General features: G+C 38.1%; 1 protein-coding gene across 1 annotated transcript; it reads left to right on the top strand.

Moving 5' to 3' along the window:
- LOC121520610 (GTP-binding protein Rheb) lies at positions 1–20,867 on the top strand. The gene is made up of 8 exons (XM_041804152.1): positions 1–291; positions 3,782–3,853; positions 12,216–12,283; positions 12,471–12,553; positions 12,662–12,718; positions 15,960–16,007; positions 16,398–16,479; positions 20,034–20,867. The coding sequence occupies exons 1-8, from the start codon at positions 240–242 to the stop codon at positions 20,124–20,126; spliced, it is 555 nt and encodes a 184-aa protein (XP_041660086.1). The 5' UTR covers positions 1–239; the 3' UTR covers positions 20,127–20,867.
- The last annotated feature ends 1,369 nt before the right edge of the window (positions 20,868–22,236 follow it).

Here is a 22,236-nt window from a genome sequence, read left to right as displayed (position 1 = left end):
GGGAGTGACGCAGTTATTGTAGATCTATAGCTACTCCATGCTTTTTTAGATGACCTGAAATAACACTTTTTATTTTGACATTTGGACGGAAAATCCCTGATACAGCGAACAAAGGAGAGGGATTCCTGCCGTCATTTCGAGGCTGTATGTCGAACATCTGCGCCCCTTGAATTTGGATGCCATTCCGGTTGGAGGTTGCGGTAGACCCCGAGGACTAGATGCGATAACCAGGACGAGATATGCCGCAGCCGAAATCACGAAAAATCGCCATCCTCGGGTACAGATCCGTAGGTGAGTTCCCACGAAGAGACTGTGGAGTTTAATCTACACCTCACAGGCCTGGGATGCGACGCAGAGGCCGAATACAGCGGCCCTTCTGCTCAATGTAAATCTATCATAGGAGCGGTTTACGCCTCCTATAATAGACTTAAATTATAGGGAGTAGGATCTGTCACGCAGCATCTCAGCGCGTGCGAATGAGCGCCACCAGGTGAGACGCGTGGCCTTGTTGGGGTTTTAGTACACGAGGCCTTTCCAAAACATTATGTTCGTGCTAGTTATTTTAACGCGAAGTGATGTTAGTGATAATGTTTCCCATCAGTGACCCTCACCCTGGCGGCGTTGGCTGGAGCCATGCTGCGTGCAGGCCTGGAGCAGGACCACCGGATTTGACGCATTACTGTGCAGTTTGTTTGATCGTAATTGTAGCTGAAGCAGCGCAGTTTGTACGGGGATGCTATGGATGGCAAGATGGCACACTCACATAGCATGGCAGGAGGCCCAGATAGCATACCAGCAGCAAGGAAAGCCTCTATTATGCTCTCAGAATGACAACTTACCAATGTCATCTCCCATAGTGCAACCGGAGAAGCTTTATAGACAATGTTTAGTCAAAGTTTGGCCCTTTTTCTAAATTATGAATGATGGCATCCTATTGTTTTTTTTAATAGTATCATTACTAGGAACCCTTTTAGTTATCTGCCATCTTTATATACCGCTAAGCTACACTTAACACAACTACTACTAATAATAACATTATGAAGTTTTGAAGTTATGACGATGTAGGTTACTCCCAGTGGCCACTTAATTAGGTGAATGGAATTAAAACAGACATGAATACACTTTAATTAAGCTTACATTTTAAACCCATTGTAAGAGATTTTAGCTTTTTTTTTTGTATTGATTTTTGTGTTAGCTGTATTTTTTCATATTTTTTCTTTTATTCTTTTATTTGGTTGACCCATTTTACATAAAAAAAAATTTCAAAAAAGCTGGGACATTCAATTAAAGTGATTTTCGAATATTTATCCACCAATATTCAGCTTGATACAGCAAAAAGACAAGATAGCCTATTTAATGCTAAAAAATGATTGTCTGTATTTTTAATTTTGGAAATATGCACACATTCTTGATTTATTACCTGCAGCATGTTCCTTAAAAGTTGGGACAGGAGCTTGTTTATCACCTTTTCTTTCAACAACACTCTCTTGGGGGCTGAAAACATTAAAGGGGACATATTTTACCCTTTTAAGACAGGTTTGTATTGTTCTCAGAGGTCCCCAAAACTGAGATATTTCGAAGCCTGTGAAGTTTGTTGCTGAAAAAAACACTTGAGTATTGGATTTTTGCATGTCTAAAAAGTGAGCCGTTTCTGTAGCTTTAAATGTCTAACTCCGCCCCAGACCACACCCCTCTCAGGAATGGGATGTGGCACTCCTGATGTTACAATGTTACTGACACTTTAATCCAAAGTTAAGGACCTGACTGGGATTCCAACCATCAGTTTCCCAGACCAAAGTCAGGAGGGTAACACACGGATCTTCCTCTCAGGAGAGGAGGGTGGGACGTTCTTCCAAGCGGGGAGGGCCAACCAAACCTGGGGGCGGTGCTTACTCCTCATGTGACATCATGAGTAGAAAATCTGAGAACGGCCTGTTTCAGCACACATTTTCTGAAAGGTGGAGAAAGAGAGGGTGGAAGGGAATGGATTTTTCTGGTACTTGAAGGGACTGTGGACAGGCCAGGGGCACATATTTTTTAATCGATTAATTCTTTAATCGTTGAAGAATTGCAAGTCGAACATTTTTTCTATTATTGCGTGATCTACATCTTAAGTTTTTCAAAATGTGCATTTTTTCATTTTCAATGGGAGACAAGTCTGTACTGAATGAAGGCCAGTGTAGTATATGCTCTCCTGTATTGTGAAGCCATGCTGTTGTAACTCACGCAGAATGTGGTTTGGCATTGTTTCACTGAATTAAGCTGGGGCATCCTTCAAAAGAACAATGTCTGGATGGAAGCATATGTTGCTCCAACACCTGTATATACTTCAGTATTAATGTTGTCTTTACAGATGTGCTTTATATTGATAATGACTCTGATAGCTCTTTTCCTATTTACCGGGAAGGACTCAGCAGACATTGTTTACAGAAATAATTTTAAAACTGGACTTGTCAAACGACTGCACACTTTTCCTCTTTGGGTCAGTCCATCTCAGAGGAGCTCAGACCAAGAGAAGTAGGCGATGCTTCTGGATGTTGTTGATAATATGGGTTGCACTTTGCATGGTTAGAGTCACTTGAATTTCGCTGCCAAGCTCATATCTCGTTTTTTTTTTTTTTTAATTTCCTCAACAAATTCGTGCTATTGGTCACCCTTTACACCTGTCAGTGGATTGTGACAAATTTTAAGCCAATTAAAGTGTCAAAACATTCTGACTATTACCAATCTGTGTTGAATTATTTGAAAAATATTGCAATTTTTTAATCTCCTTGAGATAAGAGGCTTTGCCCCACTGCCAGCGATGATAACTGACAATGGTTTTAGCATTCAGTGTTGGTTTTAAGCATTGCCCATTACTCAAGATTTTAGTCTCTAGATTGTAAAATCGCTAAATCTGTTGCAACTGGGGGCGCAGATGGCCTGGTGGTTAGGTATTGCCCCATGTATGCAGGCGGCCCATGTTCGAGCCCGACCTGTGGCTCTTTAACTGTATGTCATTCCCAGTCTATCATCCCTGTTTCTGTCTTTATGCTCTGCCCTATCTCTACTATAAAGGCAAAAAAGCCCCAAAATAAATTTGATAAGAAAAATTGTTGCAACTGCATGTTGAGGAGCGTTGTTCAGAAACTGTCTGAAACGGTCTGTTTCAAAGAGCAGAGAACCTTTGCGTCATTGTTGGCTGTGAATGCCCGAGCCTTTCAGGAGTGCTCCTTTTATAGCCAATCATGGTGTTAACACCTCTTACCATTTAACCCACTTACCTGTGCAATGTTTCAGATGTTTTCCTCACAACTTTCCAGGTCTTTTCTTGCTCCTGTCCTAACTTTTTGGAGCTTTTTTTTTGTTCAAATTCATCAGTGTGCATATTTCTAAAAAACATAAAGAAAAGGAAGAAGACCATTAAAAAGAAATTTATGAGTTTGAGCTCTAAATATCTCATCTTTGAGCTGTATTGACAGGGATAAAGGTTGAAAAGGAATTTTAAATCACAATTTTCTGTTTCTGTTTACATTTTGCACTGCGTCCTAACTTTTTTGAAATTGGAGTTTACACATAAGAGGGTCATGCTAAAAAAGGAAATATTCCCATCCCCTCAGGCACACAAAAATGAACCCATAGACCCACCATGACTGCAGTAATAGCCATAAAGTTCAAGTAGTACATTTTTAAAGTCTTCACAGTGACAGTGTGTCTAATGAAGTAAGTGTGTCTCCACATGTTAAATGATCTCCCAGCATATAAAGGCTCTCTGTTTACAATGTTCCTCTGTGTTTTATAGGAAAGTCCTCCTTGACCATCCAGTTTGTGGAGGGCCAGTTTGTTGACTCCTATGACCCAACAATAGAAAACAGTGAGTACTCTTTATTGCTGTGCCTCATCCTGATACACAATTAGCATTTCCTCCACAAAGTGTAGGGAGATTCTAATCATGCTGCATCTCTCTAACTTAACAAGACGTAGCTGTATTTTTATAACAAAGGGAAATGGGATGACAGATATCTGAAAGCATAGCATTTTATCCCTCTATACAAGGATTTGTAGCTTTCCTTGGTGGACTGAGTTGCCATTGAGATGGTTTGTTAAGGTCATGTGACCTAAGTATGTAATTGCATTCACATGATAGTAGCGTCTTGCATATAATAAACTCCTCTTTTATGTATGATTTACTCTTAAAGCTGCAGCTACCAGTCATTTTCATCATCAGTCAACTTGTGTGCTAGACAAGAAGTCCTAACGTTGGAAGAAGCAGAAACAGGATAATTTCTTGGATAATTCAGTTTATTGATGAATGGATAATCCTTGCAGCTCCAGTGCATTAGCACAGCACCCATTTGACTGTAAATTATGAGTTGATTGCTTTTGTTTTACCTACCTAAATCAGTGCAGCTTACATTAAATCTGATTATGGATGGACAAAAACCATGTAGTTATAAAAATTACCATCTCAGGGTTTCATCATACTTCATTATGTTTTAATTATTTTTAACAATCCCTCCTCTTCCATACAAAAACCTGAATTAAGTGATCAAACTTCTTAGGCCCAGCAGTTTTTGAGTCCAGTGCTTTCGTATTGATTGATCGTAGATTCTTTTATTATAGTACCATTTGGTTCATAAAGAGTATGCATTATTCTAAAGGTCAGATTGGGATCATTCTCTTATGTTTAAGTCAACATCAGGCGCTAAATCAGTGATCCTCAACCTGCAGCAGCTGCATGTAGCTCCATAGTAACCAGTTGCAGCTCTTCGAAGGCTTACTTGGAAAAAACTAATCCTCCTAAAAACTTTTAAAGATTAACTGCAAGTCACATCAATAAATTTCCCACACAAAGAAGACAGGCTTTAATTGCCCAATTTAAAGGAAACCTTGTATTTTTATTTTTTATCAGTATACCATTGGGTGCAATACTATACTATAATTGCAATACACATCATCATCAATGAGCCTAACACATGGATCACATGTTGAGATTATGTAATATCTAGTGAAACTTGCATTAATAACAGGTAGGAAAAAATAATAAGCATCTCTTTAAAGTTATCAGAGCCATAGAACTACAGTAAATGTCCAGATGTGAGATATAAACACCAAAATAACCAACCATAATTCATTGGCTCTTTGAAAAGCATCTTATAGCTCAAACTCGGCACATTCTAATATTTTACCAAGACTTTTAACCAGATGGAACTTACATTTAAAAAATATTCTCATTATAAGTGACATTTTACCACTCAATAATCCACCCATTTATGTTTTTATTTTATTTTGACTATGGATCAATTGATCTATGGATCTACTTTGAATCCCCACTAATGTATTTTTTTAAGACAATGTGGCACTTGGTTATAGTGAGGTTAAGTAACGCTGATCTACATCGACATTCATCTCAGAGAAATGCATAAACAATGCAGCTTTTACAAATACTACAAAAACTTCATGTTAAGTATGCTAACTTTAGTCTGAACCCTTGGCATGTCAGGTACTGGGATTTTTGGTATGATACTTCAGTATCAGCATGCTTTTTTATTCATTTATACAATTTTTTTAGTTTTAGTTTTTTGCTGTACAAGATTGAAATAGTTCCTCTTGTCGTGACAGCCTGTTAGTTTTAGAAACATACAAAAATTGATTCTACCATGAATTAAGTTGTGTATTTTTTTTAAATATAGACATTTAATCATGAAAAGTGGGAGTAGGATGAAAAATGTGTCTTTAACAGTAAAAACAAAATTCATCTGCCTTTTTGAGAGCACTCTAACAACCCAATGACAGACAAACAGAACTGAAGTGCACTCAGCAGTTTAACCCTTTTTATTCAAATTATACTTCCAAATTGAGATTAATTCTCTTAAATGAATTAACGGCAGGGTGGTTCACTGAGACAATCCTGACAAAATGCTTAAAAAAAAAACAAAAAACAAAAACCTTGTCATAAAGAGGAAAAAAGTTATTTTACTGTAGTTCCGAGATAAAACTCCAGGCATTTGTGCGTATTATAAGGAATCAGGATGAGATATAGACACACATTTATTAAAATACATTTTACCAATATGTGGGACTGATATAAATATTGGCAGAAATTCTTTTTTGGTGCATATTGATAATTAATTTTTCAAGCCAACATCTGCTGATACTGATATCATGCTGACGATAATCGTGCATCTCTACTTCGTGCTACAACACAGCTGGGGCTGCTCCCTCCTTCTACCTCTGAGCAAAAATGTCTGCCTGGAGTGAACATGCTAGCCAATGTAGTACTAGTTTACATTATTATAAACACAACTGCTCTGAGTGTTTCTGTATTGTTTTTTAATATACTTTCTTACATAATTAGCTACTTGGCGCTAGGAGTGGTGCTGTTTAGTGGCTTTTTTACATTTTTTATTTTTCCTCTGTGGTCTGTGTTTTTGCATCAAAACACCAAGACAGGATCAGCCCAGTTATCAGCAGTTTGAGTCTGTATCCTACCAGAAACAAACATTAACACTTGATTGGTACATTCCTACATGACTTATGTGTCTGGATCAGTGGTTCCCAACCTTTTCTCCTTCCTTCCTAACATCATCCAACAAAAGCTGAACCCCACCTGCAACATTGCATTGCATAGTGCAACACTGTTTTCAAAAATTAACGTCAATTTTGATTGTTTTTAGTTTAGAAAAATGTTTCTTTTTGGTAAAGTTGAAGGGTGGGAATTTAAAAAACGATTTGTTTCAAAGAGCCTCATTTGACTGTTTATGAACCAAGGATCCTTCAGTTCCAGCTTTGTGGGGGTGTTCAGTGTCTAGTTTTACATAGATGTACCCGTTTCCTCTAAATAAATCATGACTCACAGCCTATGGTGTTAAAAATATCAACTTAATAGTTCTTTAATAGAATTATGAAAATAACTCATTATAAGAAATAAATCATGTTATTATTCAGTCACATGATGCAGATGTAAACATGGATCTATGAGCAACAGAAAGATATTCAGTGATCTGCAAGATTTGGATTATATTTTTGTTATTTTCACATGAAGCGAATACGAAACAAAATGAGCAATGAATGCAAAATGTATAGACTATGATTTTTGAAGTATTTGTGACATATTATATAGAATAAGGACAGTATAAAGCAGAGAAGTGAAGCACTTAAGTAAATATTAGTCAGATTTACATTTATATTAAAAACATGTTTCTGTGACCTTACAGACACAGCAAAAACCTCCTTTAAGTTACTAAATGTAAGCAGTAGATGTGATTAAAGCCTAAGAACATACATGTGTTTAGCTCAAGGGTTTTTATATGAACATGGAAATAAAAAAGAAAGATAATAAACTTTTACTTAATAGTCATGGTTGGTTAAAAACAAACTGATATGACTTGCACTTTCTTCAAGGGGGGCCTGAACCTTTGGTTGGGAACTATTGCTCGGGGTGATGCTGTATTTAAAGAAGAATTATACTGCAATGAATTTACTCCTAACAAGTAACAATTTTTCAATACATTAGTACTTTCAATATCTCCTGTTTAAAATGATACAATCTCCCTTTTTAATCAAAAATGACTGGTAGTATTAGAAAGTGTCATGGCTCACCATAAGTGAACTCCTAGTCATAGTGCCTTAGAAATATTTCAGGAAGCACAGGTAGGAGGACAGGCTGAGGGGTGGCTGCTGTTGTACTCCATGAGGCCTCATTGTTACTGCTTTATTCACCCGAGCTTTACAGCAACCTGTGTGGCAATGTCATCTTCTTTCTTTCCTTCTGTATTTTATCTCTAAAAAGTCAATGGAAATATTTTCAACACAGCAAATATCATCACTGAAAATAAATTTTTGTGACAGGTGCTAGTGGTGTAAAGATGAATTAACCTGAATCGATAGCTGTCAAAGACCTGAGTGCATCGGTCTGTGGAGCCCTGAATTGGTCAATGAACCAACTTCAGAGTTATAAAGTGGTTTACTGAGACCCAGAAGTCACATCATGTGGATATAATATGAAGAAAGGGAAAGTTTCCCAATGTCTCTGTCTGTGTGCTTCAGAGAAAAGTGACTAAGTGCAATAGCAGCCAACGTATCTCACCTGTGAGACGTCAGAGCTAATCTTATGCTTGGATGCTAACACTAGCGAGCAATACAAACAGACCCAATATGAAACACTTTTCTCAGTCACAACCCACAGCATCTGCAGCCTGTTTTATTCCTGTAGCTTCTTAGTGAGAGTGATTGGTTTTAGGACATAATCAATACAATGAAGCAATAAATTACAATTGAATGAGGAGCATTTCACCAAGCTGGATATCAATTTTAGAATGTAAACAAAGGTTAAATACAGAGGCGGGGAGATGGCAATGATTAAAACATATGCAGACTGAATATTCACAATCAGAGAAGGCAAATTAATGTCTAAAGAATTTTGTTGTACTGGTTTCAGTATTATTTAAATAAACTTAAAACAAAAAGTAAGGAAATTTGTGTTTGGTACATTATTTCTTTGTTGTAACTGTGCTTCTTGGCAATAAATTTTACACTGTTGGAAAGCCTGTTTATTACCCTTTTAAATGATGCCACATTCCTAAGGAACATGCATTTGTGGGATGAGCAGCAGAGCTGAGTATGTGGGTTGTGCCCATGAAAAATGTGCCAAATCTTCTCTGCCAACGCCACACAGCTGATTCTGCCATTGACTCTTGTTTGGTGTTTGGTGGATTGGATGATTGAAGTTTGAAGAAACAAGACATATGGTAAATTTAACAATTTATTCATCTAACAAACAGGAGCCTCAGTAGCATGTGGAAGAACCATACACAGCCACAACAGCCTGGCACCTCCTCCTCATGCTGATCACCAGCCTGGTCACACACTGCTGTGGGATGGCATCCCATTCTCCAACCAGCATTTGTCGCAAGTCAGCCAACGTGGTTGTGTTGGTCACTCTGGCACAAACGACACGCCCAAGGTGATCCCACAAGTGTTCAGTGGGGTTAAGGTCAGGACTGCTGGCAGGCCATTCCATCCTCTCCACTCCCAAATTCTGGAGGTAGTCTCTGATAAACCCGCTCTGTGGGGGCGAGTGTTGTGATCTTGGAGGATAGAGTTCTTGCTGACAGGGTGGCAAAACAGTATTCTTGGGGTGCTGTCTTCTTGGGACGCCCACTTCTCAGCCTGTCTCTTACATTCCCCGTTATATAGAACTTGGCCTTCAGTTTGGAGATGGTACTAGAGTTCACTCCAAACAATGCCGCACCTTGGTTTTCTGGAACACCAGCTTGAAGTTGGCAACCGACGGGCCCTATCCAGATCAGTCAAACGTGGCACGCCAATTCTTGAAGCAGACACCTATTGACCACTGTAGCAGGGCCTATGCTCACAGGTGCTGCCAATCAGGCGCCTGATTGGCAGCACCTGGGGGTACCAGAAGCTCAAAACAAGAGTCAATAGCAACAGCAAAATAAGCTGTTTGGCATTGGCAGAGAAGATTTGGCACATTTTTCATGGGCACAACCCACATACTCAGCTCTGCTGCTCATCCCACAAATGCATGTTCCTTACAAATGTGGCATCATTTAAAAGGGTAATAAACAGGCTTTCCAACAGTATAAGATTTATTACCAAGAGTTTGGATTTGGATTGGGAATTTGGAAAACTTTATTGTCCCCAAGGGGCAATTTGCTTTGCAGCAGAAGTCAAACATACATTCCACTCATGCAGCCCAGTAAACAAAAGAAGCATTGTTACAAAAAAGAAATAATGTGCCAAACACAAATTTCCTTACTTTTTGTTTTAAGTTTACATTATTCCTCTCTACCAGTATACATACAGTGCTGTCATAGTGTTATCAAAATCTCCTTTAATGGTGAGTTTAACTTTAATTTGTGCTTCTTGAGGAAATTAGATGTTTTACTTTCACTGTTTGCAGAATTTAAATGCCACTGAAGTGAGAGGAACAGAAGGGCGAAGATTTGGAAAACAAATTTTAACATTTGTTCCTCCATTTAACTGTTAAAGTGAGACACCTGGGCAGGTGTGAGAGATGAAAACTGCAGTTCATTAACACAATGTCAGAATATTTCCAGAGGAGGGCTAGTGTGTCATCTCTGTTATAAACAAATCTAGCCTACTGGTATTTAACATGGCACTTTTAGCAGACAAAGAACAAAAGAGGCCCTGACTCATTTAACTTTTAGCTAAAGGGGGAAGGGCCTTTTTTGCTGTTGGGGTCAGAGGTCCTCTCCTAGGACTTCTTTTGGGGATTGAAATCTATTTAAATGCTATTTTGTTCACTCTCAGCACCCTATTGACACTCTAAATACACGTCTAAACTATTGTAGCTCATTTTAGACTTATGCCTTATGCATAGTTGATGCACACAAGTTGTTGGCAATCTTGTGACCCTGAATGCTCCATGGGGGACTGCCGTTAGGAATGAATGTGAGTGGAGGAGTGCTTAACAGCTCTAAATGGACCTCTACACTGCAATTATCATCAGAAAATTTCTACATATATTGAGTACGATGCCTACTCTTTTATGCAGTCTGACAGATTTACCTGGCGTGGTGGCGATCAATATCATAAATTACTCAGTCCTGTAGACCCTCTATAACAGGGTCAATCAACTACATATTCACAAGGGCCAGCTTTTTCTAGACAGATGCTGTGGGGGCCGGACTAAAATAAAATCAATATTTTGGTCAAGTTAACATATTTTTGTAAAAAAAAAAAAAAAAAAAAAAAAAAAAACTTTTAACAGTGAGATCAGTCCTTATCCCTTATACTGCCTTATGTGGAAAATTGATGATAAGTTATGCATTTACAATGCCAAATTGCAAAAATACTTGTGTGCTTCCTGTTTGATAAGTCACTAGGTTAAAGGTTTTGTTTAACCTTCTAAAAAAGTGCCATATTTTTCCCATACAAATTTTCTGAGTTTAATAATCCTCCAGGGGCTGGATGGGAAGCCATTGGGGGCCTGATGTGTCCCTCGGGCCACACTGCTCTATCACTGCTCTATAGTCTAGCAAAGAAGGCAAGAGTCTTGAGGAGTCTTGTACTGAGAAACTAAAATAACATATAGAAAATCCTTTGTCACAACCAAAGTAATGATGTGCCGTTCATGAACAAACTTGTTCTTCAAACCAGCTCATTAATTTTAGCCACTGTTGCTAGTTCCCGTTTGAGGACCAGTGACTTTCCTCCATCCTTAGTCGTTATTTAATCCGCATTTAAAAAGCCAAACTGGTACCAAATGAAGAGCCATTTGGTGAACATGACTGTATCCGGTGAATCGAGATTCAAATAAAGTCGTCTTGAAAAGGGGCCCCTGACAGGTGCCTCGGAGAGAATTAATCCATCAAAAATTGCATGTAATCACCTGCATTCTGTATTAAAATTGCCAGTGCTATATAGACAGAGTGAAGGCATTTGATTGCAAATTTTGATAATTAAAAACAAGAGCGACCCAGTTTGGGGAGCCTAAGACTTTCAGTTTTGTCACTGTAGCCTGAAACAGTAGTGAATATAGTCTTACCAGGACCATACCAAAGTTTCAGTTTCTGGTGTCATGTCGACCCTACTTTACTTATTAAAACTAGAGAGAAAAACTTTCTGTTGTATGCTCAGAAGTAACCCTAGCTGACTGCATCAGTAACGTAAGTTTGCACATCACTGGCTCAGAGAGGAAATCTTTCTCTGAGCTACTTTGGCAGACAGTTTTTCTGTAGGAGAGAACATACAGTAATTCATCAGCCTCCTAAACACACATATTCCCAGACACTCGGGAGATTTGAGTCTAAACCTCCCCTGTAGGCTGTTTTTCCCGACATGTTCGCTCACATATCACCCCGTGTTTCTCGACTGTGTGGTCTGTATCTATAAATAAAGCCTGGATGGTTAACATATAGTGAAGTGTCAGCGTTATCAGCACAAAGCTGCAGGCAGAGCAATGCCTCAGTCCTGCTGTAGATAATATGACCCATCTCCCGGCAGATATTGACATTTCTGTGCTGAATGAACTCAGTGGCACCGAAAAGGATCTATAACGGGGCTGTGTCTTATGTGTCTTGAGATTTGCGGACTGAAAATGTAGTAGAGTAATGAAGATGCAGGCGGCCTTATAGTACAGTACACAGAGATGTACGAGGCTCAAGTGTTTTATAAGGAGATATACTTGTCCATGCCTATATAAATGTTTATGCGTTGGGATTTTAATTTTTCTTCTCTTCTACCTGCAGCATTTACTAAAATGATCACAATAAATGGACAGGAGTACCATCTTCAGCTGGTAGACACAGCAGGACAGGTATGACTCAGTCTGCTACTGTCACCGTCTGCCAGTCTTTATTGATTTTTATGTAAATTTGTGTTCCCATGATTGTGCTGCTTCAATATTTGGTGTTAATTCTGCTTCATTAATTAGTCAGATGACATTTAATTCCTTCTATTCCAGCTTTGCATATTAATTGCCTCAAAAATTTCTGCCTCTGCAGGATGAGTACTCCATCTTCCCACAGACGTACTCCATAGATATCAACGGTTACATTCTGGTCTATTCAGTCACATCAAATAAAAGGTAATCTCCTCTTCTCATAAGTCAGAGTCTTTATTTAGCGCTGTGGAAAGTGGAAATGTGGGTTGTTTATGAATGATGATGAAGAAAAATTCCCCTCATGTGTTCCAGCTTTGAAGTTGTACAAGTTATCCATGAAAAACTATTGGACATGGTGGGAAAAGTTCAGTAAGTAGTCTTTCTTTGCCTTTTACTTCTTTCTTCTCCTCTACTTCTGCTTCCTTTCTGCTCCTTCAGTTACTTTTTCTTCTTCTTTTACTTCTAAACAATGCATTAACAGGGACTTACGTCTATCAATTTGGGCATTTTGATACCAAGTCGTAATCCTTAATGCTTTGTGCAGACATAACCAAAAGGGTTTGATATCCTATTGCTCAGACTGCGTATGTAGGCGGACTAGATTGGTTGTGTAGACAGCATGTACTGGCACGCATTGAAGACCACCATATTAACTGACTTGATCTGCAGCGCCCTCCAAGTATACTGTCACAAACTGGCTCCAGATTCCTCCCGGACGAGCCCCCATTTGTCCCTTACTTCGAGCCAGTTCTTGGCAAAACAGAAAGCATGGTGTTGTTTTTAAGTTATGGGAATTCTGGTTCTAAAGAGATCCAGATTATTTTCTCAGCTCAGTAGTAAGAGCTAGTCTTCTGGCTTCTATACGGCTCCTCTTTTGGTGCCATTTAGTTGTTTTAAAACTTTTAAAACAGCAACAGAATGGAAAAATGTCATGGCAAAAACATAAAACAAAGGAGGACCCAAATTCAGAACACACAAAAAGAAACAAAAAGGAAAAAAAACTTTATAGAGTCTACCAAACACAATACAAGCTGCAGCAATGAGTTTGAGGCACAAGCCCTCATTGTTTACACATGAGGACAAAATTATTGGCCCCCCTATGAAAATTTCAGTTTCTTAAGTTTTTTCCAAGTGCTGCTAAAGAGCAGAGTGGAGAGTTTCTAACACAGCTTTTCCAAACATCCTAGTTTTATTTTGGATGCTTACGGTTTTTTACTTTGCACACAGAAACAAAATTATTTCACTAAAACCAAAAACTTACCAGGGTCAAAATTATTAGCCCTCTTTGAAACTGACCTTTTAGTTGAGCCATAGCAAAAAGCACTGTTAGTCAATGATGTCCCTTAACTTTGCAATGCTCAAAGCTTGTAAAATCAAATTAAAAACAGCAAAAATGAGACACTATTGATTATTAGCACGTGGGGAGCGAATAATTTTGACCCTGGTAGTTTTTGTTTTTTGTGGGATTGAGAAAATAATGTAAGCATCTAAAATAAAACTAGGATGCTTGAGAAAGCTGTGTTAAAATTCTTTGCTTTGTTTAACAGCACTTGAGAAATATGTTAAATCAATTAAATTTTCATGGGGGGGCTAATGATTTTGTCCACACGTGTATGTAGGGTTCCTCGTCAAAACTACCTTATGTCTTTCTGCATGTCCCTCTCTTCCACTCTCTTGCTCTCTCTCACTCACTGCATCTTCCGACAGTTATGTTCTCCATCTGACAGCCAATCAACATGCTTGGTCTGGGAAGTCTGTCCACTTCAGTCTGACTGGGATAATAAACTCATTTGGTTCCACAATTATGTTGGTTTCTTCAATGAAAAGAAAGTCGAGATGATAATAAACAGAACAAATATAATTTAAGGAGAAGAGGTGGCACTGAAAAGACAGACTAAGGCTGACACAGTCAAATGCACCATTTTTTTTAGTTACAGGCTCACAGCTCTCTATAAACAAACCAGATAGAGATGAACTGGCAGGGCTCAACATAACACACATATGACAGGCAAACCACCCTCAAATGCTATCTTACAATAGGAACTTGAATGTGAAGAATTAACATGAAGCCCATCTGCAGCAGCCGCTGCCCCTCGTCCAGTTTGCTGCTGACAGTGAGAGTGAGGAAGAGTCACCACCACAACCAAGCACAACTTATTAGAGTGGGCAGGAAGGATTAAGTAGGTGTTTATGAAGTCTATATCTGTTCTATTTGAAAAGGGCCCCAAAAAAGCAATGGTAATGTGCTGTATAAATAAAGCTGGCTTAAAGGTGATAGAAACAACATTTATATAGTGGGAAAGACTTTCTAAACTCACCTACTGTTGTTAGGAAAATAACAATAATCATAAGTTGCCTTTAGGGATGTGTGGGGTTAAACAGTTAAATCTGTGTATCAAATAAACCGTCACAAGATTTACAAGTCAGTTAAACTAATTACCTTTCATTTTTTATAAACACCAGTTCGAAATGTAATCTAATGCTCTTTTTAACTATAATGAAGCCTCTCGCCACTAGAGGCTGCTGTAGCTTCATTTTATGGCAGTTGCCTTCTGTCAGAGCTTTTACCCCATGGATGTAAATTTGAGAAGTTTAGCAGTTAGCATGTTGTAGAAACGGTGCAGTATGACTGTTCTTTTTAAGTAGTAAGTGTAAATGAAGTGGTATGCAGGCTGTTGAGTTTTGAACTCAAGTATAAGCAAAAAGAGGCCACATATCAAAGCATGATAATAATCTGCAAAAGGGAGCAAAGTCTGCTGGAGCTAGCTGCTAATGTTAGCCATGCTCTACAGAGTATATCAGGCTTACTTCACATTGCTGACACAATCATCCTGTGATGGATTTGACAGCTTTATTAGTATTTTCTCCTCTTCAGACAGTCAGTTAAACACAATTTAAATGGGGAAATAGACGCCTGGGAACATCCTTACTTGCTTAAGTCATAATTATGAGGTAGTCATCATTATAAAACCATTTTCAGACTTTATTTAATGTCAGCAGCAGTACCAGGACCCAGTAGCATGCCCTTTGTAATTGTTGCTGCCAGTAACACATAAAGCAGAGGTGAGCTGTGAACAATTGAATATGATCAAATTAGTCTGCTGAAATTGACATTTTATGTTTTTTTTAATATTCTTAGAATATTGCAACAATGAATGTCATGAATCCACAATGATACATTTCCAATAAAAAGTTGTGAACAAAAGTGGTCTGGTCTGAGCTGTGAAACTCCAGGATTGAAAATGAATCCCACTCCAGCTCCAGCCCTGCATCAAACAGAAACCAAAAGGAAAACTCAACTTGGGACACTGGGGAAAGTTGGTATACAAATGCCTAAAGTGCAGTGTTAATGCAAAATGTGAACAGTGTTCTCTTCTTCTTCTACTACTTCATTTTTTTTTTTGCTTCTTCCTCTGCACCATCTTTTCTTCTGCCTCATTTTCTACTCCATTTTTTCTGCTTCTACCTCTGCTGCTTTTTCTCCTTCTTTTCCTTTTTTCTATGTCTTCTACATTTCCTGCCCTCTTTCTTGATCCCAGGCTCTTTGAAATGGATGTAATACATCATGCCGATCTGAAATTATGTCGTGTCCTTTTCCCCTCTAATGCAGAGTACCAATTATGCTAGTTGGGAACAAGAACGACCTACATATGGAGCGGTACGTCCAGCCATACACTTAACATGCACATCAGGTCCACTATAGTTAGGTATACACACAGGATGTGGCATTTGACAGTTTGTTTGATAATTTCAGGATCTTTTCGTGCTCTTAATGGCAAATTTGCAAACCTTAAGAGACGACACACAAATAGAAATACAGACATAATTCTTATATTTGTCTCACAGATCACCTTAAAACAGGTGAAGCCCTTTCTCTCTCTGTCTCCGTATGTTTACTCAACTGAAGTGTTCATCCAAGCAGTTTCTCTAGGAGCTGACACTGCAGCCCTGCTGTAAAATATTTATGGGTTTAATTCTGATCGACTTACTCACCTTCTGTCCCTCCTTGTGCGCGTGCTCGATTGTGTGTGAATGTTTTTTTCTGTAGAGTAATCAGTTGTGAAGAAGGAAAAGCACTAGCTGAATCCTGGAATGCTGCCTTCATGGAGTCCTCAGCTAAAGAGAACCAGGTAAGAGCCAGAAAAACTCTCAGCAGCAAGGACTTTATGTTTAATTATGTCATATTCAAGTGTGAAATCTGGGATTGGATTAACTTGTCTCTCGCATATTTCCCTTTTCCGAGAGTATTTGACCAAGAAAGCATGGAAAGAAAGTAAAGGAATCATGCCTCTTCCAAAGCAGCAGCTCTGGACCTGAAGTTTTACCCTTAAAAAGATGAATGAGATCATTTTGTTTTTTTCTCTGCCATTATTGTTGACAAAGTTGATACCATTACTCCAACCACTGAAGGAAAATTGACAGTGGGTTCCAAAAGTTAAACTACTTTCACCTGCGGGTACTGAGAGCACAGCAACAATAAAACAGCTGACACTGAGGGTGTTTTTGTGCTCAGGATGTGAAGCACAGGAACTCTGGATTATACCAATCAGTCAATCTTTGTTTGTATAGCGCCAATTCATATCTGAAGTTATCTCAAGACACTTCTCAAAGAGGGCAGGTCTAGACTGGACTCTTTTATGTATTATCATAAAAAGCTCAGCACTAACAATATGTAGCATCATTACACCTCAAGAAGAACCAGATTTGTGTTGACAGTCATCTGCTGAAGCTGCACCGGGGTTGGGAAGGGTTAGGAGGGAGGTAGGGGTTTGTGGAGAAGCAGGGAGAGAGCAGAGAGGGGTGCAGACAGAAGAACAAGAGAAACAACAAAACAACAAATGAAAGACAAATTTGTGGGCATCATTGTGGCTATAAGCTTAGTTCCCATTTAGTAGGATGTGAGTATAATGTCAACAAGGATGGTAGAAATATACGAAGAACCAGCAGTTATAACCTTATTGTTTTTTTTTATTCAAAATCAGTGTAGGAAAGAGAGTTCAGGTCTTTACTGATAACCTATTGTTAATGCATAGTGTGGACTGACACACTGAAAGTACAGTCACTTAGTATCTGAATGCTCAAAACACATCATCAATCCCTGATAATGCTTGTCTAAACAACCCCAAAGTTTGAACCCTTAAAGATGAATTTCTTTTCCTTCTACCCTTAAAGTTCAGTGTATTCATCCCACGTGGAGACTGTCTTCTTTGACTCTGACAGGAAATATCAGACACTTAAGTCCACTATCTGAGCCCGGAGATGTCAAATTTGTTTCACAAAAGTCTTCTCAGGACTCACAGTGTTAAGTATGGTGGTGTTAATGCCGCACAGTTTCCAGTCATACTTTTGAGTTTTTATTGCAAATGCGTCCTGGTCCATCTGCTTGAGATAACACAGCAGACTGCAGAAAACTGATGTTTGTGTAGAGAGTCTTAACTTGACAGTGTGTGGACACTGCAGCAGCTGGTTAAACAGCTGATTAGTGCACTTTAAAGAGGCAGGAGGAGTAGGAGGAGTAGGATAGTACACATGCCTGTAGAGATGTTAATCAAGCTCATATCAGCTGAATGACATTACTTTATGTGGCTGTTAAAGCACAGCAGTGACACTTTGTAGTGTAATATCAATGAGAGGCTGTGTGAGGAAGTACTGTACAGTGCTTTGAAGTCACAAGTACAGATTGGAGAAAAAAAAGGTCTTATTTTTGCCCCTACTCCTGATTTTGAGTGCCCCCTGTCACTGAAGTGGTGTGGTCAAGAGGTGTCTAGGGATTGAGCCAAATCTGAGTAAATAATTACACATTAAGAAGTTAACTTAAAAGTTTATGACGATAAAACAGTTGGAGCAGCAGTTTGCAATAAAGATTTGTATTGTTTTAATCACTGTCTAGCAATAAAACTCCTACACATTTGCGAAGTTTATTTTCAGAATAAGTATTACTGCATGTTAGTTAATTACATAAATGTGCTGAATTGAAACAAAGGCAATTAAATATTATTAAAAACACAATTCATTGTACCATTCTTAATCTAGCACATTTGAGTGCTAATGAGTGCAAAATTAACCTGTTGTGAAAGAAAGTGTGACACGAGGGTTTTTTCATGACCAAATGCATACCAGCATACATAACTAACAATAAAAATAACATACATTCATGTTTTTTCCAACTTTTATTTAAATTATAATTTTTGATTCAAGATCAGACCTGATCATAAATATTAAAATATTTTTGGGAATGTAACCCTTAAAAAGGCAGTTTAAAGTGCAAAAGCTCAAAATGTTTGCATTGTAAAAACACAAAAATATTTTTAAAAAGTTTTTAATGCAAATTGGATTTTATAGAAGGGGATTATCACAGTCTTGCATATGTATATAATGAACAAAAACTATGACTTTTATGCATGATTATTATAATTAATATTTTTAAATGTATTAAATTGTTACACTCAGGGTGTTTGGAACCAAAAATGAAAAAAAAGAAAACAAAAAAAGAAAAACCTAAATAGCAATAAAAGTGATATGTAAAGTAAATATTTTTCTACCTTTTTTTGCAATAACTTTTTCAATCAAGATCAGACCGGATTACAAATTATTTTTAGTATAATGCACGCATATTGGGTTTCCTTGTAAAGGATTATCACAGCTTTGTATAGACAATAAAAAGCAACTTGCATTACATTTCTTTGATTGATTATTACTTTAGTGCCCCTGCAGGAAATCAGGGAAAAAAGCATGCAATTTCCATTAATGCAATGTATGGACAGCGGCTGAGGTTTGGTGACGAACAGAAAATACTATAAATTTAAAGCAATGACTCCAATATGAAAGCCTAATATCATCAAATGCATGCTTTTCTTTTACTGTAATGGCTGGAGGATTAATAATTGGGGTTACAATGGGGCAATTTTTGGTCAACACCCCACGTGTATACGAAAAGTCTACAAAGTTCTGGAATGAAATTTTCAACATTATACTGAAAAGAAACTTAATTTATGTTTCTATTATTTTCACTGTAAAAAGAAACAAATATGGCAAAAACAATCTGCAAAATGGCCTCAAAAGGTTAAGCTTTTTGTTCTCGTACCAGCACTCAGATGTTCAAGAGATTGCTCTGTAGTTTTTTTTTTTTTTTCTCATCTCAGAACAAATTACGGATAAGAACTTTGGTGAATGTCAGAATCTTAAAAAAAAAAACGAACTTAGTTTGGGTTTTTAGGACAAATATAGTCATAAACATGGGACTACATCGGGAGATCAGGAATCCTGCTATTTTCTTTTTGTTGAGACTGTAAATAAACTGCTGTTTGCTATTTTAGAGTCAGCTCATGCAGATCTAACAAAAGTTTATCCTCTATTCTTTGGGATTTCTTCATTTTGATTTAAGGAAACTAAAGCTTGACAGACTGGATTTCAAAGTAAACAAGAGCAACAGGAATCCGTCTTTTGTCCTCTTTTCCACTTTTGGCTTTATTATTGTTTCATGATTTATATTCAGGAAGTCTGTATCTGCTGAAAATGAAGTCTGCAAACAGTTTTGCTCTGCTGCTTTCATTAAACAGAATCCATGTTGTGCCTAAAGCCAGGGATGTACTCCACGGCTGTGGTGCATGCTGCTAGAAAATTTAAAGTAGTGTGACTGAGACATGTGACAGCGTCTGCATGTGTTTGTGTGTCTCTCTTTCAGACGGCCGTTGAGGTTTTCCGGAGGATGATCCTGGAGGCGGAGAAGATGGACGGCGGCGTGCAGCCAGGAAAAACCTCCTGCTCCATGATGTAGAGCCGCCCAATCAACACACAGGACACTGCACTGGGAAATCCCGTTACTTGAAGGCTAGCTGCCAGTTCTCCTCCACCTCAGCTGACTCCACCCCTCCAGGGTCCTAAATATCCAATACTGTCTATTTATGGCTCTGATTCCACTGTTATTTATCAGTATTCCCTTTTGTCATCCTCGTTTTTCTTTGTGTGTTTGATAAAAAAAGGAAAAAAAAAGAAGAAGGATGAGTGGTGGTTCCTGTGTCTTACATTTTCCCACAATCCACCTCTCCTCCTCCATCTCTGTGCTTGGCACTGATGCAAATCACAGAACATCATTCGGGTGTATCAGAAAAAATGTTTCCCTGTGCTCGGTAATGATGACAACCATAACCAAGGCCGGAGATGGTAGTGGCTTGATGCATCTTAGCTTCTCATTATGCAGCTCCCATATATAGGCTACCAGCCCTTCACTGTTTAAATAACAAGAGATAAGAGAAATGTCATGTCTGCCATGCACACGCTCTGAGAATGGATAAATAAATATTTCTTCTGATACATCGTCAGCCGTTTGGTCTCGCCGATATATACAGCTCTTTTTCTACTTCATTTCCACGCAGTGCCCACTTCTCTCTGTCCCTCGGTTTGTTTTCATAGCGGTTACTGTCAGCCAAAAAAAAATTCTGCATCCATTTTCTAATGTTGAAAATGTTGTACAAATGTTTTTGATTGTAATCATTAAAGCAAAAAGTGGTTATGTACAGCAGGGCTGGGTGTGGATCTTTACTTTGGCTGATGACTGGGGAGGCAAGGCCACTCTGCTCATTTATGCAGCACCTTTAAAGGTAATCTACTAATGATTTCACTAAAGGCATCAGAGGAGAGTGGTGCCTGAACTCATGCTCAGCTTAGAGAATAAATGCAATAATGAGAAGAGTACAGGCCTCAGCTGCATGGTAGGTAATGATCTGAGCTTTTTGAGGCATTAAACAGCAATAAAACATCAAATTGTTACATTTTAAGCATCTTACAAACACCTTTCCAAAAAAGGTTGGACACCACGTAAAATATGAACAACAACAGAAAAAGAATTTTAACAAACTTTTCAGCCTATATCCAATTGAATACAACATAAATAAAAGATATTTAATTTTCCAACTAATATTTTTTAAAGTATATATCCACATGTTGAATTTGATGCATGTTCCAAAAATGCTGGGACAGGAGCTAGAAAAGAGTTGTGAAACATTCAACAGGTGAGTCGATTAATTGTTGCTCCACACATAATTAAATCACCAAGGTCACTAACGGGGAAATTAACAAAAACAGCACACTGGACAAATGAGTTGAAAACAAACATGGGTTGTGGATTTCTAGAAGGTGGCAGAGGATTATGCTTACCAACCTAAAACCCACTATTTCTATCAAAATGATAGATAAACCTGAAAATTAACCCAAAACTTGCAATCTTGCAATAAAAAATTAGAAAAAAAAGGAGAATATCAAAATCAAAACTACAAAAAATTTAACCCAAAACAAAAAAGGAGGACACACTAGACCAGTGGTTCTTAACTGGTTGGGCCATCTTCTGAATGAGCGATCATGATCCAAATATCTGAAAATTTTTAAGAAATCAAAATGTACAAAACTGAATACTGAAGTTTTTGTCTTGTTTTGAACAAAATGTGACTGAACAACAAGACAGGGCAAGCACGGCATGACTGTAAACTGATATGCATGCAATGTTCTTTATTCCAGTTGCCATGATGGCATTCATTTTGAGTGATTTCAAGAGATTTTGAGAGAATAAAACATCAGAATAAGAAGAAAAGAAGTGAAGTTGGTTTAGATCTCAAGAAAATAACCAAAAAGTGCTACTTATTAAGGAAAAGCATTGTAAAATTAGATATTTGTTGGGTTAGGCTTGGGTTAGGTGGTGTTGAATCTAGGCTGAGCACCCAACATTCCCTATATAGCCTCCCAGAGCAGCTGACAGCCCTGAGCTAGGAGCAAAGATCACAGGTGGACTAAGATTTCCCTGACAAGCAGGGTGAACTGTGACCAGATTTTTCTATGAAAAATTCATATTTAACTCTAGGAAATCTATAAAAGGAGTGCTCATGAGAGACTCA

This window comes from Cheilinus undulatus, linkage group 13, assembly GCF_018320785.1.
Source record: "Cheilinus undulatus linkage group 13, ASM1832078v1, whole genome shotgun sequence".
Lineage (NCBI taxonomy): Eukaryota > Metazoa > Chordata > Actinopteri > Labriformes > Labridae > Cheilinus > Cheilinus undulatus.
Note: the sequence above shows the minus strand (reverse complement) of the source record. Positions and strands in the feature narration are given on the sequence as shown.

Bases quoted from the DNA above. Each gene is read 5' to 3' on its own strand.
- LOC121520610 (XM_041804152.1), top strand. From the start codon at position 240: ATGCCGCAGCCGAAATCACGAAAAATCGCCATCCTCGGGTACAGATCC. The intron at 292-3,781 runs GTGAGTTCCCAC...TGTGTTTTATAG, and splicing joins CCTCGGGTACAGATCCGTAG to GAAAGTCCTCCTTGACCATC. The intron at 3,854-12,215 runs GTGAGTACTCTT...TTCTACCTGCAG, and splicing joins TGACCCAACAATAGAAAACA to CATTTACTAAAATGATCACA.